This window comes from Podarcis tiliguerta, assembly GCF_965153285.1.
Source record: "Podarcis tiliguerta genome assembly, chromosome: 1".
Taxonomy (NCBI): domain Eukaryota; kingdom Metazoa; phylum Chordata; class Lepidosauria; order Squamata; family Lacertidae; genus Podarcis; species Podarcis tiliguerta.
The window spans coordinates 95,132,231-95,146,906 of NC_139534.1; the positions used below are offsets into that span (position 1 = coordinate 95,132,231).

At 43.4% G+C, this 14,676-nt stretch overlaps 1 protein-coding gene across 1 annotated transcript in view; it reads right to left on the reverse strand.

Moving 5' to 3' along the window:
• RYR3 (ryanodine receptor 3) overlaps nt 1-14,676 on the reverse strand; it is a 255,484-nt gene that overhangs the window by 208,211 nt on the left and 32,597 nt on the right. Inside the window, exon 2 of the mRNA XM_083449419.1 lies at nt 3,867-3,986. Coding sequence (XP_083305545.1) covers nt 3,867-3,986 — 120 coding nt within the window. The remainder of the gene's footprint in view (nt 1-3,866; nt 3,987-14,676) is intronic.

The following is a 14,676-nucleotide window of genomic DNA, read 5'->3' on the forward strand; positions in this document are numbered from 1 at the left end:
AGCAATAGAAAGTTTGTTAGCAAACTTCTATCAATAACATGTTTAAGGCAAATATTTATGAAACAGAATACTTCAGTAAATAAAAAAAGAGATCCATTGGATAGATCACAGTGTTTAGCCCTGCCCAGATCTGGAGCTTTTCTGAGGAGTAACAGGAATAATCCCTCAACAAAATTTCCACACTGCACTGACTCTGAAAAGCTATTGGACCCAGGAATCCCTGTCCCAAGAAAGCTGGAGTAACTGAACTTGAGAAGGGGTTAATTTCCTTCAGGAGCATAAATCACCCCATGGATGAATTAATCACAGGTGCATGGTCAGCCAAGCCAGTTACTATGGTAACAGCCCAGTGCCCTGATTATATTTGGGATTAATGCGTGTCAGTTCAGTAGTTTGTTAGTCTGTAGTTAATCTGTCTGTTGGTTAATCAACTAGCCTGACAGGGTTACTTGTCCAGTGTTACATCTTGACTCGCTGAACTTATTTAGAGCAACAGAGATATTTTGTATATATCTGTATCTGTATCTGTATATCTATTCCCAGAACTGCTTTACTGAGCCTTATCTTCTGCAACAGTAAACTATCTGCTGACTGGTAGTGGGAACAACTGCCACTGTGTGGGTATCCCACCTGAGATTCCAAACAGCTTAAGGAGACAACTACCAGAGCCCAGCAAGCGGTAAATTGGCAGCTGTCTGGCTGGGCACCAGCAGAGACACAGGCTGAAATTGAAGCAGTAAGTTTTCCTTGATGGATTCCAGAGAGATGAGCGGCTGTGATGTGTCTGCAGAGCTAATGCAGGATGGCGCAGAGTATCACAACTGGGCTGTGGTTGGAACAGCTGTCAGAAAGGAATTACTCAAATTGGAGCTTCAAGATGCAGATGTTGCTCAAAAGAGAAGGATTGTAGATAGATTACCCCCTTCTCTTAAGGGCAACTGGACTCTAAAAGGAGAGAAGGTGCAAGCCACTATCACACTGGGAGTGGAAGTCAATTGGCACTAATTAGAGGCTCAGACAGTGTGAAGGCAATATGGACAGCTTTGCATAACTTTTAACTCCATGCAACGGCTGGCAGCAAGGTGTACTTGACATGGAAGTTGTACAGGGCAAGCCTAAATCCTGGAGATTCTCTGCCATTGCATCTTCAAAGAACTGGAGGTCTCTTCAGTGAGCTGAGTCAGTGGGGAATGGAATTTAACCCTGTGGCAAAACGTTGTATTATTCTGTCACTGCTAAGTAACAGTTGTGATGGGACAATTGAAGCTATGCCAGAGGATCAACTTTTTGTGGGATCTGTGACCAACAGACTACTTGTGGAGTGGGAGAAAAGGCAGAACTGGAAATACATTTCTTCCCAGAGGATGCAGCCAGAATCTACAGGGAATGTGACAGCAAAGCCATATTCCAGAGCTTTACATGTCCACGGATGCTTCAACTGTGAATGGGAGACACATCTGAAACGTAACTCTCCAGGAGTGAAGAAGTGACAGGGGCAAAAGACACAAGCTGAAGGCATTCAAAACAAGAACCAGTTTCAGCAGACAACATGTAAGCAGGTGATGATTGCAAAAGTAAGCAATAGCAGCCAGGAGCGGGATTATAGACAGCAGAGTGATGTAACACCTGTGTTTTGATAAGAATATGTTTCTGTCCATGTCCAAGACTGAAAGGGCAGCAGTATCTCTAGCTGGCAGCACGAAACAGCAAATTCAGTCTAAAGGCCCAGTTCATTTGGAACGCTTGGGTAAAACTGTAAAAGCACTCTTTGTACCAAAACTAGACAGTAACCTGCTATTTGTAGCTAGATTGACAGAGTTGTTTACTGGTGGAAAAAATGGTTTTATTTTTATTTATTTATTTTTTATTATTTTTTACAGAAGGCGTGCTGTGTACTACCGGAAGTTTAAGTGGGGGGAGGGGTGTTCTGGTTTGTTTTGGGTCTTGTTTTTGTTATGTGTTTTGTGTTTTTTATCTTGTATTTTTAGATTGTGAACCACCCTGAGATCTAGGGATGAAGGGCTATATACAATTATTGTTATTACTAGATTTTGAATATGCCTAAAGTGTCTGGAACTGCCACATGTGCACAGACCAGAATATCATAAACTCCCACTCACACACAAAGAATGCATACACTTGTATCACAGAAGATCTGGGCATGCAAACTTTAAATCAATTGCATGAATGTCAGCTTTATGGTGATTGGTAGTGGGAGCAACTTCCACTGTGTGTGTATCAAACCTGAGATTCCTCATACCCCACAACCGCTGCCTGGTTTCCTGGCCAGCTCTCAGACCCTTCTGTGGTCAAAGAGGCAGAGGAAACAGCAAGCCAAGCAGGAGGTTCAAGACTGTGGTCAAATGTCTATCTAGCTGCACTTGAGGCTATTTTAGAGAAAGGTGAAACACACAGAAACACACCTGCCTATATAAGAGGCTGGCTGAAAGCCAGGAACAAGTGGAACCTCAAGCTCCTATATAGCCTCCCAATCGTAGCTGCTTCGTTGCTCAAGCAACAGCCCTGTTCTGAGCTCTGACCAGCCTGACCTGGGGAATGCACATAAAGTTCCTGATCAGAAAGTTGACTCAGATAAGCCTCCATCTCCCACCTCCCATTCCCAATCTGTAAAATGGGAGTAATAAACACATGACTCACAGAAATGTTGTAATATTATTTTTCCTCAGTTGCTATAAGCTTCAAAATAGTGACGAAAACTGTACTCACTGACTAGACTCAATCTGAGCTCCCCACTGTTCCACACTCAGGTGGGCCATGCAGTCCAATATGCAGAGTTTCAAACCTTGAATTGCAAAGCCTCTCCTCCTTACAGAGGGGAGGAATTGTGAGCAGGAGCCATTTCCTGCTTTGGCAGGGGGAGTTCCAGCCCCTGCCCAGCTGGCCTGGCTGCCACGCCACGCCCCAGGTAGACAACCAATCAGGTGGAGGCTTGGGGGTGGGGTTTAGCCGCTCAAATGCAGCCATGGCAGCACTTCTCTTTCATTCCACTGCTGGTTTTTGTCTGATCAACCACCCACCCTCCCTTTAGTTCATTGCTTGGTTCTTGACATTGCTATGGACCTGTGGTTGGTCGCATTGGTTGTCCAAGGGGCCTGGTAGGAATTTTTATCCATCTGGCAAATTGCCACCAGCCTCTTGGTTTTTCACCTACCTCGTAGCAAATTGTCACAACTTTTAGGTGTTGGTGGTTAGGCATTGGAATATATTTGTGTATTGGAGAGCAGGGTGTGGCCATCACCTACCCCTCCACTTTATGGGTATTCTAGTAAAGGAATATGGCGGTCGTGGATCCTGTCCGACGCCCTTGTTGGTGGCTAGGGCCATGGCACAACCCCCAGTGACATCAGGGGGAGCTTTCAGTTGTATTTGCATCAACAGGCTCCTCCCACTGGTGGTTAACCCTTGTTAGACTCGCCCCTCCCTGAGGGGGTGGAGTCACGCTCTGTTGTTTTATCCAGTGCCTAAGCCAATACCTCTCACATGCTGTAATCAATAAAGTTGTGGCCTTTTTTTAGCCCATTAACCTAATATACTGTGCCCATGTATCTTTCTTATCCCCAAGCGGGTGGATGGTCCTTGAATCACAAAGTGGTTGGCAGCAAACGCCTCGCTGGCTGAAAGCCAGGAACAAGTGGAACCTCAACTTGAGAATATATCAACTTGAGAATATATACAATTCAGCAAAACTTGGTGAATCAGCAAATTTTGCATTCTATATATACAGTATATCATCTATTATAGGAAGCACAATTAAATTTCTTAATAGCATTTGTAAATTAATGACCATCAATTACACTAACTTAAAAAAAAACAAAAAAAAACACCATTGCAGAAGGGAGCCTTACTTTTGCTTCTGAAGTTGGTTCCAAAAAGCACAAGCGGTTCCCGAGCCCCTCAGCTGCCAGGCAGAACTTGCGCTGCTCTTTGTGGATGTTGGCAACGCACTGAAGCACTACTTCATCATCCTGTCAGGGAACATGAGAGCCATGTGAGAAAATACAAAATACCTGCAAGGTTTAGCTCAGTGATAGATTGGCTACATTTCTGTGAGTCTCAGAACAACACATTTGTTTAAAAATGGTAACATGCATACATTTTTCATTTAGAAGATTAGAACGGGGTGGGCAACCCGCGGCCCCTGGGGCTGTATTCTTTTGTGGCCCTCAGCTGAATTTCAAAAACCTTCTGCAAGTGACCAGTTCGGACCACTGGCAATCGCAATCCGTCTCTCTCCTGGCTGCCAGCTGGCAGGGAGGAAAAAGAGAGAGCAGGGTCAGAGGGGCGATGTGGCGCCACCATCCTCCCCAACAGTGGCATCACTGCCACCTACTGGGATGGGACAGGGCAGCAGCGAGGTCAGGGCTCTGTGGGTGCCCCAGTGGGAGCACTGGGTGGGCTTTGACAAAGTGTTAAAGCAATAGCAATATCACGGCTGAGATAAGCAATAGCAATATCATGGGTGAGAGGGCAGTGCCTTGGTACCACGCCATGCAATGTCCACTCCTGGGAAGAAGAAAAGGGGGTGTCAGAGAGAGAGAAATGGGTGGCATCACCCTCTTTTGGCTCTGGTTCCATCCACTACTGTCTTAAGCTCCACTCATGAGAGCCAGTGTGGTGTAGTGGTTAAGAATGGTGGACTCGTAATCTGGTGAACCGGGTTCGCCTCTCCGCTCCTCCACATGCAGCTGCTGGGTGACCTTGGGCCAGTCACACTTCTCTGAAGTCTCTCAGCCTCACTCACCTCACAGAGTGTTTGTTGTGGGGGAGGAAGGGAAAGGAGATTGTTAGCCGCTCTGAGACTCCTTCGGGTAGTGATAAAGCGGGATATCAAATCCAAACTCTTCTTCTTATCTTCTTCATACAATGAAGGGTAAGTTTAGATTAATGAACCCCTTCACATGTTTCCTCTCCAGAGTTGCCTCAAACCATGGCTTAGAATCTCGCTTTCCCTGAACCCTCCCACACTTTCCATTTTTAGCAAACCATAATTTGCTGCTACTTGTCAGCCAGCAAAATATACTGTCCAAGCTCCTGATGAGTCACTGCCACCTCCAGAGTTGCCTCACCACTTGGGTTGCCCTCCCCAGCTGCCACTGAGATTCTCTGCGCTGCCAGGAGGTCAGGAAGAGGAGGAGCCAGCATCCCAGCTTTCTCTTCCAAAGTGGCTAAAGTTGAGCCTCAACAGAGAGAGCCCCCTTCTCCAATCCCAGTTCCCACCCTTAAGCCCACCCCCACCCCCAATTTCTTCCTCCTCATCTATCAGGGCTTGCCAACCCAAGTCCAAGCCCAATAGCTTTGCAGGGCTCGTGACAATTGGACATGGGGAACCTTATCATAGTACTTTCATTACTTTTGTTATTTCAAAATCCCCAATCCAGGTCTTCCCTGTGTTTCAGTAGAGCCAAGAAGAATCAAGCTAAAAGTCTATTGGGATTGTTCGTTAATCAAGTGTAGTTCTCCTGAAAGCTACACAGATAGGAAAGAGTTTTTGAAAATGCTATTGTTTGCATACCTCTTTCAGAATATTTTCCATAGAAATACATTTTTTAAATAATACAGCCTTGCCATTTATCTGTATGTTGTGCAAATGGACATTTATTCATAGCACACTTGTAAACTCAAAAGCTGATGGCAAAGAGAGCAGATAGCATGTTAGCTGAAATGTTTTCTTTGACAAGGGTAATAGCATTATACCTTCTGAAGTGTAGTAATCCATGAGGATCATGCGCTAACAGAAATGTTTGCTCTTGTTTGAATCACTGATTGAAGGCTCTAAGTAGGGAAAGCTACAGGGTATATTTGAAACAGTATGAAATATTTTTTTTCAAAATGTGTCACCTGCCCATTCAAAAGCCCCCCTCACCCCAGTTTCCCAACCTAAAATATAACCAAGTTGGCTCAAAATTAAGTGACACATAGTTAATGTCACTTGTTTAGGCACCAGCAGTGTCAAGTTGCGACCAACATTGGAGGGCCCGTCGCACATGCATATTATCACATGTGTGACGCCCCCCCCACCTGGCCAGGCCGATTCAGCCCACCATCCTGCACCCACCCACCACCAGCTGCCTTACGTTTTTGAAAGGGATGCACGGGGCAAAGATGCTTCGCTCTGGCACATCCCTGGCACCTGTCAAAAGGACATGGCAGGACCAAGCATCTTCATCCTGGAGTTTCCTTTTCAGAATCTCCATGGAAATTTGGGAGGCCCCGGCCCCCTTCTTGAATATAGGGGGGGGGCTGGCCCCCACCGCACCTTGTAAATGGCACCCTAGTAGGCACACCAATGGAGTCAAGTTAGTGCTCCCACTGGTTTGCCACTCAGCTCCCCCCACTAGGCTTGAGCCTCCCTTCCAAGCAGCAATAGCAATGCCACCCCACTCAGCAAGCTGTGCCAAAAGAAAAAGGGTGAAGGAGCTATCAGAAGGAGACAGGCTATCTGAAAGAAGTCTGAAATGTACCAATGAGTGTTAGAAAAAAATGTCCCTCTCTGGTTTCTGGTTGACTGCAACATTAAGCAGCCCCAGAAGTCTCCTGGGACAAACCTTTCAACCCACAACCTTTCTCCTCTCCAGATAGACCGGGAGACCTCTGCAAGAACCAAGGCAGCATGCATTGTTCATTAACATTTGTTTCTAGTTCACATTTGAAGGACAAATTGTGCACTTCCGTTACTGGAAGGCTCTTTAATCCTGTGCGGTCCTCCATGAGTGGAAAGGCCAGGGGGAAGAGGGAGGAGGCAATTTTCTTTTTAAAATTGATTTATAAATTTCCCAGAATTTTAATACATACAAATTGTAGATGATAAGAAAGGAATGGTAAGTCTACGGGAATAAGACAGACAAAGGGAGGAGGCCATTTTCATTTATTCCTCCTTCCTAGGGTTGCCATATTTCAAACAGTGAAATCCGGACAGAAAAGTTGCTTTTTAGTTTTGCCCAAAGTTGTTGAGCTTTTTGACAAATTCGCCAAAAAAAGAGCTATCCCTTAGACATTCTTTTAGGTGAATACATGTGAATGAGATTTTAGCAATGAAAAATTTGTGACCGTATGAAGTTAAGAAAGCTTTTGTGCTTTAAAAAAACCAATCTTCCCCATCTTGAAATATAACCAAGTCAGCTCAAAATTAAGTGACACACACTCTTTCTATATAAAGAACATTATTGATTTAGAAAGTCCCATTTTCTCCTGCAGCTGCAAGTAATTGTTGTTTCAATCTATTCAATAAAGGAGAAGTAATGCTGCAATCTAAGTAACAATATATACCAGGAGACAGCCAACAAAGCATCAAATCAAAACAGATGGCCTTAACAATAGAACACCTGAGAAGACTTTTCCCCCCAGTCTACATTTCTTTCTGATTAGGTTCATTTAAGTAGTTTTGTTACAGTATCTCATGTCTATGCCATCCCCTCTCTTAAAAACTCAAGGTATGTAGTGCTAATGGTCACCCCTCTGAAAAGCTGAGAAAGCCTCTCCTCTTAATGGAGGGGAGCTGTTGTGAGTGGGAACCACTTCCCGTGCTCGCGGGGGGGGGGGTAACCAAACCCCCTGCATCATTGAGCCCTGTGCCCGCGTCACGCCTCCCAGCCAGCCAATCCAGCTGGGTGGGTGGGGCATGGTTTTGCTGTTTAAAATGGCCGCGGGCTCATGGGCTCCTCCTCCTTGTTCCTGGCTTCCTCAGATCGCCCGCCCACCCTCCCTCTAGGTTTTGCTCCTGACCTTGCTATGGACTTCGGTTGGCTGCCCTGGTGGTGGCTAGGGCCATGGCAGGACCCCCGGTGACTCCAGGGGAAAACTTCCAGTTGATTTGCATCAACAAGCTCCCCCTACAGGTTGTTAATCCTTGTGTGACTCCCAGCAGAGCAGGCAGGAGTCAATTATAGTCTGTTCAATCCAATGCCTAAGCCAATACCACTCACATTCTGTAACCAATAAAGTTGTGGCCTTTTTTAGCCCATTAACCTAAATACTTGTGTCCATGTGTTTTATTTTATCTCCAAGCAGAGGCAGGGCCTCGACTCACAACTATGTCAGGCTTGAAGAAAAATGTATTGTCTATGTTTTAGGGTAAAGTTCATGAAAAGCTATGGTCACTGGTACTTTCATATGATTGTCAATGCAACCCTTTACAAAACCAGATCAGTGCCTGTAGGATTACAGGCTGCGTCTCTCATATTCTCATCTGAAGTAAGTTCCTGTGGACAATCAACGACATTCTACGAATTCTACTTGTCTTTAAAAACATGAAAATGAGTGGAAAATGTAAACACTGTGCCAATGAATATCACTAACCCAACATCTTGCCCATGAATACACAAACTCACTATACTGCATTGCAGTAACTCGAAACTGTCAGCTGGCAAAAGACAGTGCTTGCTGTGTATTTGTATATTATAGACAATACTGTGTAACCTCAAAATTATTGGGGGAAAATATTATCGGTTATACAACTTTTTGCAATGTCAAGAAAAAATTATTGCGCAGCCAGATTGTTTCAGAGAGTATTTCAGTTTTTTATGTTTTCTATCTTGCAAATTCTCCAATGGTAGAAAAAAGGGAGAGTCATTGCGACACTAAGTGTACATGCACAATTCTCAAGTCACCAATTGGAGGCAAACCTTACTCTTACCATAATTCAGCAATGCTAGTAGATCTCTAACCTCCCACACCCAATGCCTAATTTGCCCTTTTCCTCATCCAACTAATGGTACATAAATAAATGAAGTTGGCAAAATGCTATCGGTATTATAAACACTAATAATATAGAAGCATGGCATCTGATTGTACTGTTAAGTGGGGATTTTTTCAGCTGGAACTCAGTGCTGGCAACTCTCAGGTGGCTTTCATTGCCATTGTAAGAGAACAAGGAAGACAGTGTTCATGGTGAGTTCTGACATCTCTTTTTCTAGAAAAATAGCACTGTTGTTAAGTACTGTATGCACAATGGATATCAATGGGGAGGGTGGGATAAAAATAAATACTGTGTGAAAGTACACACAAATGTTTTTGTATGTTAAGTTTTCCAAAACAAATATTTGAAATCCATCATCAACATATCTGAGACAGATTACACTTAATTATAGTAACCCTATAGAAGTAAAACAAATATGTTCCTTATATCCATGTACATAAAACTTGCCTCATATTCAAGGAATATGAGGGACCCCTAACAGTCGCGGATGGCTCTGGGGTTGCGGCGCTCATCTTGCTTTACTGGCTGAGGGAGCCGGTGTTTGTCCACAGGCAGCTTCCGGGTCATGTGGCCAGCATGACTAAGCTGCTTCTGGCGAACCAGAGCAGCGCACGGAAACGCCATTTACCTTCCCGCCAGAGTGGTACCTATTTATCTACTTGCAATTTGACATGCCTTCAAACTGCTAGGTTGGCAGGAGCAGGGACTGAAGAACGGGAGCTCACCCCGTCACGGGGATTCGAACCGCCAACCTTCCGATTGGCAAGCTCAGTGGTTTAGATCACAGCACCACCCGCGTCCCTATTCAATGAATATAAATGTTATAAAGCTTGCAGCATGTGGTAACATTCAGTGACGAGTTCTAGAGACAGGAACTGATTTTTAGAAGTGCAGTCTTCAAACCACAGTCCAACATAGTCCCACTTTCACTGATATTTTGAAGCAAGCTTAATAAATTATATTGACACACAGAGAGGGACAGAATTAAACAAACTAGTCAGAGTTTTTTTCTACTCCACATGACATCCCATTCTCTCTCTGTGGGTGATAAATGACTTAGCTCCAGACCAATTTCACACCCTTTGGCATTAGGCTAACATCATATAAGATGCTGTGACCCCAATATCCTTGGGTTTTGCAACATTAAAGAAGGAAATTGGCCAGGGGTGACTTGATCCAGCCTCTGTGTATTCAGGTTCCACAGATGAAGCATACAGAAAATATCTGAAGTACAAACCATGTTCCAGAATAGTTTGTTTATTATTTACTGTAGTTACAATAATATATGATTAAATGTGAGCAAGGAACATTTCATAGACATGTAGAATTTATTCCTATTCCACTACTCTGCTCTCATTCAATGGTTACTTTTTGTTGTTATTACTATCGTTTTAAAAAATAGTAATTTAAAGGGGCAGTCTGGAATTATACCGTTTTTGGAAGCCCTCAACAACAATCTGGACGACTTAAAGTGGCTTGAGCAGCTGGCTTTTTTGTTGCTGCTGTGGGGCATGCACAAAACAAACAGCAAAGACACGTTGCACCTCCCTCAGTCCCTGAGGGGCCAAATGAGTCAGGCCCCCCCCCCCAATATTCTGACCTCGCCCAGAGCTGTTCTTTGTATATATAAGCAACAACAAAATAATCATAGAAACAATGATGCATTAATGAGAAAGAAGTATTTTCCCCGCACTGGCACTGGACCCTTAAATTGGCTTTGGTCTAACCAAGCACAATTCTTCTTACATTATGAGTTTGACAGATATCAAGAGTTTATATAGGCAGCCTCCTTGAAAAACTGAAACAGTATTTATTTTGTCTTATATTTCTCCTTTTCTTTGCCGTGCATGCATGTATCCCACATCTTCATACACAAGGATCTGCTTGCACTTTTCAGCTTTATTGACAGATAATGTATTCATTAAGTAACATGACCTTGACTTGTGAAGATAATAGGGAACCAGACTGTCTGCCTTCCCTCCCCAACCCCTTTTTTTCCTAGTTCCCTGAAGGTGATGTCTAGTTTTGTACATTTCTTTATCTATTTTTTCTCCGTGTAGTGCATTTAAATTTTTTTGTTTGTGTCATTCACCACAGCAGGGATATCCTATTTTGTTGCAATCCAGATGTTGAAATAAGTACCAAGAATGCTCTATAATGAATTACTAGACGAAGACAAAGGCATAAATGCATAATTCAAATAAGAGCCATATTTTTTTCCTATCTCATCTTTACACATTATGTTTATACTATTACTAGCCCCAGGGTAAGTTGGCATTTCTTATATCAGTGAAGGGACATGGCTAGTTGTCTTTATATGCACAATGTGCAAATACCATCACAGCTAGCCCAATGTTTACATGCACCAAGTTTGTATACATTACTAAATAAAAACCTTAAGAACAGTCTTGCTGGATTAGAGGAAAGCCCAATCCAGTCCAGCATCTTGTTCATACAGTAGACAACCAGATGCCTACGGAGAGCCCACAAGTAGGACTTGAGTGGAACAGCACACTCTTCACTTCTGGTTCCCATCATGTGATATTTGGAGCCATACTGTCTCCAACAGCAAAGACAGAGCATAGCCATCATAGCTAGTGTTGCTTCCCGGAATCGATGACAGGAACGGGCATGTGACTGAGTATGTGTAAAAGCTGGCCTATGGTACAAAGGTAAAACTGATTTACATTGCTCTGCCCACGTCTGCCTCTGGTTCTACCCCCAACTGGCATGTGGGCATCAGAAGCTTGTCCAGAAGGAAGTGTAACCCTCAGGCTGGAAAAGCTCCCTCACTCCTGGTCTATATTTTGTACATTTTACAGATTTTCAATAATCTAGCACTCTTCCTTAAATAGCTCCTTCTTACCCACCACCCACCTTTTTTGCAGTTAAAAATTTGTTCCTGTTTACCCTAGCTGTTATGGTGGTGTGAGCCGCGGACTCGCAGCTTGTGACATCATGGTGATAGCCAAATCTAATGTTGGAAAGCAGAGAAGAGCAGTGTGTCAGAACGGATCTATTTAATGCAGCTGGCATAAGTTTCTTTACTTAAGACACTCTCAAACAGTTTTTCCAAGTGGAGGAAAAGAAAACCAATTACAGTCGCTCTTAACATAAATTAGATGTTATTTCTTCAGTTCCTGCATGTTATCAAATCATCTCACATGGGTTTTATCTTTTTTAGCCTCTCCCATCAGATGTCAAGGAAATAAACAACTATCTGACTTTTTGAAGACATCTGAAGGCAGTCCTGTTCAGAGAAGTTTTTAATATTTGAAGTTTTCTCGTGTTTTTAATATTCTGTTGGGAACCGCCCAGAATGGCTGGGGAAATCCAGCCAGATGGGCAGGGTATAAATAAATCATCACCATCACCATCATCATCATCATCATCATCACCACCACCACCATCATCTACCAGAGTGTTCTGTTCTCACATACTTGTTCTCTCTCAGCACCTGTACTAAAACTGTTTCCACCATTTCATTAAATATACTGTATGTGCGTGTGTCTGATTGGGTAGTAATAGTTCATCTACCACACAAGCTTCTAAAATTAGTGGAGGGAGCCCAGCGCTATCTTCCCAATGGCTTTGAATAGAACAATGATTGACAGTATCCCTCTTCAAGTCAGGTGGGGTCAGGGAATGAGTGTGCTAGTTCCACCCCATTGTCATTCTCTGGGGAAATCAGGGTTCTAAAGTGTGTTGGGAGCTTACACAAGTAAAACAGAGCTTTTATTGAGAGAAATATGACAAAATAGCAATTAAATGATCAACTATTAGGTTTTCCAGAAAGAGGGAGAAATACGAGGGTTTGTGTGGTGGGTAGCATGGTCGTGCAAAATAGTCTTGGGCTTCTGAAGAAGTGATGGAAATAAGGGAGACTGCAGCAGAAATTTGGAATCAAATCAAGAAAAGAAGAAGAATCTTGCCAGTCTTTCATCTAAAGCTAAGGAAGCCAGAAGGTCCACCTGCAAAACTAACAACATTCAGGCCACATGAAGATTGAGGGAAATTTTAGCATGCTAGAGCAGCAATAGGTTTGCTGAAGAAAAAGCTTATAAAATGGGTGGTCCCAGGAGAGTGCTTCCCAGAAACACAAAAGGAAGTTATCCTCAGCTCAGTTAATAAAGATGTGGGGTGGCATGTGACTGGATTTTCCTTGTTTTTTATATATATGGGTATTATGCTTTTCGGAACAGTGCCTTTCTTCTTTGGGCTCTTGCCAACCAATCAATGGGTGTGTTGTGAGGCTTTGGTCAGATTGGAACTGGATGGAGGAGCTGGGTGTGTATACAAAGGTCTCAAGTCTGTTGGCTAGAGAGCAGGAAGGAACCACTCACTTGGGTCAATGTAGACGAGAGGACAACCAATGCAGGCTTGCATTCTGTCTTGAGCACTGGGTCCAGCTAGGGGGCAAGGTTCTAGGGACAACAGATCACATTACTACTAATATCAGCTCAGGATGCATTGTCAGGTCACGGTCAGGTCAAGCAAAGGCCAGGTTCCAATTAATGCAGGGTAAGAAAAAAGCAGAGGATAAGTTCCAGATTAGCAAAGCAGAGGTCAAATTCCAAAGGGTAAACCAGCAAGGTGGGCAGCACCCTGGGTAGCTCCAAGAGACCCCTGGGCTGGATGTTATGTCAAGGAAGGCTTGAATGTTCTTTCAACCACTATGTAAACCCAGACTGAACCCAGACTACAACTTCCAGGGAGCAGCTAGACTTATTCCAGATGACGGGAGCTTCAAAGCTCCAAGAGGCCCAGCCTGCTTTATTAGTCATTGACTCTGGTGGCTTGAGGAAGCTGAGGGTTGGGCCACAGTGCAGGGTCTCGTGAAACTGAGGAAAGCAATGCAACCTCTTCAGAAGGTTAGAAAGTCACTGGCATTATGGGCTTCTGGTGCTGAGACTCCCGAGGAAACAGGAGCATCATAGACTGGCTCTGAGGACAAATCCTCCTCCTAGTCTGATATTTTATACATGTTGTCTTCTCTTCTCCTGAGAATGGGTAAGCAGAGTCCTAAATCATGACACCTTGCTGTTTTTCGCTTTTTGTTTTGTCCTTTGTGACCAGACCTGTGCCAGCTCACTTCCCAAAGTGGAGACTTTTTGAGTCAAAGTGTTGGGTATGGTACGGCATGGTTTATTCATGCGCCACTTTTGGAAGTTTTCAAGATGGAAGAAGGATGTGCTCCTTTGGCAACAATATGCAGCTACTTCAAATATGATGGTGGACTCCTGCTCAAAATCTTTGAAGAAGCCTAACTCTTTTGCAATGAAACAGTACGCTGGTATTTGGTACGGTACGTTAAGATAAAAGCAGGAATTGCCAGTAACTGAACATTCACCAGCTCATTTTCCTTTTCTCTAGCAGGGTCTCCAAGAGTATTATTGATGTTTTTATTCAAAGCATCCAATTCACTTTCCACAGAGGAATCTAAATACTAAGCAATATCTAAAGTGGTAAAAATTTCTTCTAACGCAGGACTGAATCCTTTAATTTTTTTATGTGTGTTATCCTAATCTTCAAAGCTGCAAAAGCTCTAGTGATATATTTCCAATGCATATATTCTAATTAAAATGTGTCCCTTTTATAATTTCCCCAAAGTGTGATAAATATAGTATTTAAATGATTTTGTCAGCTGGGTGCCAGTAATCAAAGAACACGTTGCTTGAAAAAAAGGGGAATAAAGCTGAATTTGAAGCCTACCTAAGGAATTTTTTTTTATGGGCAAGCAGCACTGGCAATTTAAGGGTATCTTTCAGCTTTCAGAAACTGCTTGGTTCCTTTTGGGGGGAGGTTATGTATATCCTGGTCTAAGTGGATTATTGTATGCCTAGGGTTTTGTGGTATTCCTTGTTATTTTCTGCCATAGTTTGTCTTTGCTATGTCAAAAATCCCTGTTTTCTGCATGGAGTGCATTCACTCATTTATACATAAGTATAGCTATAACTAAA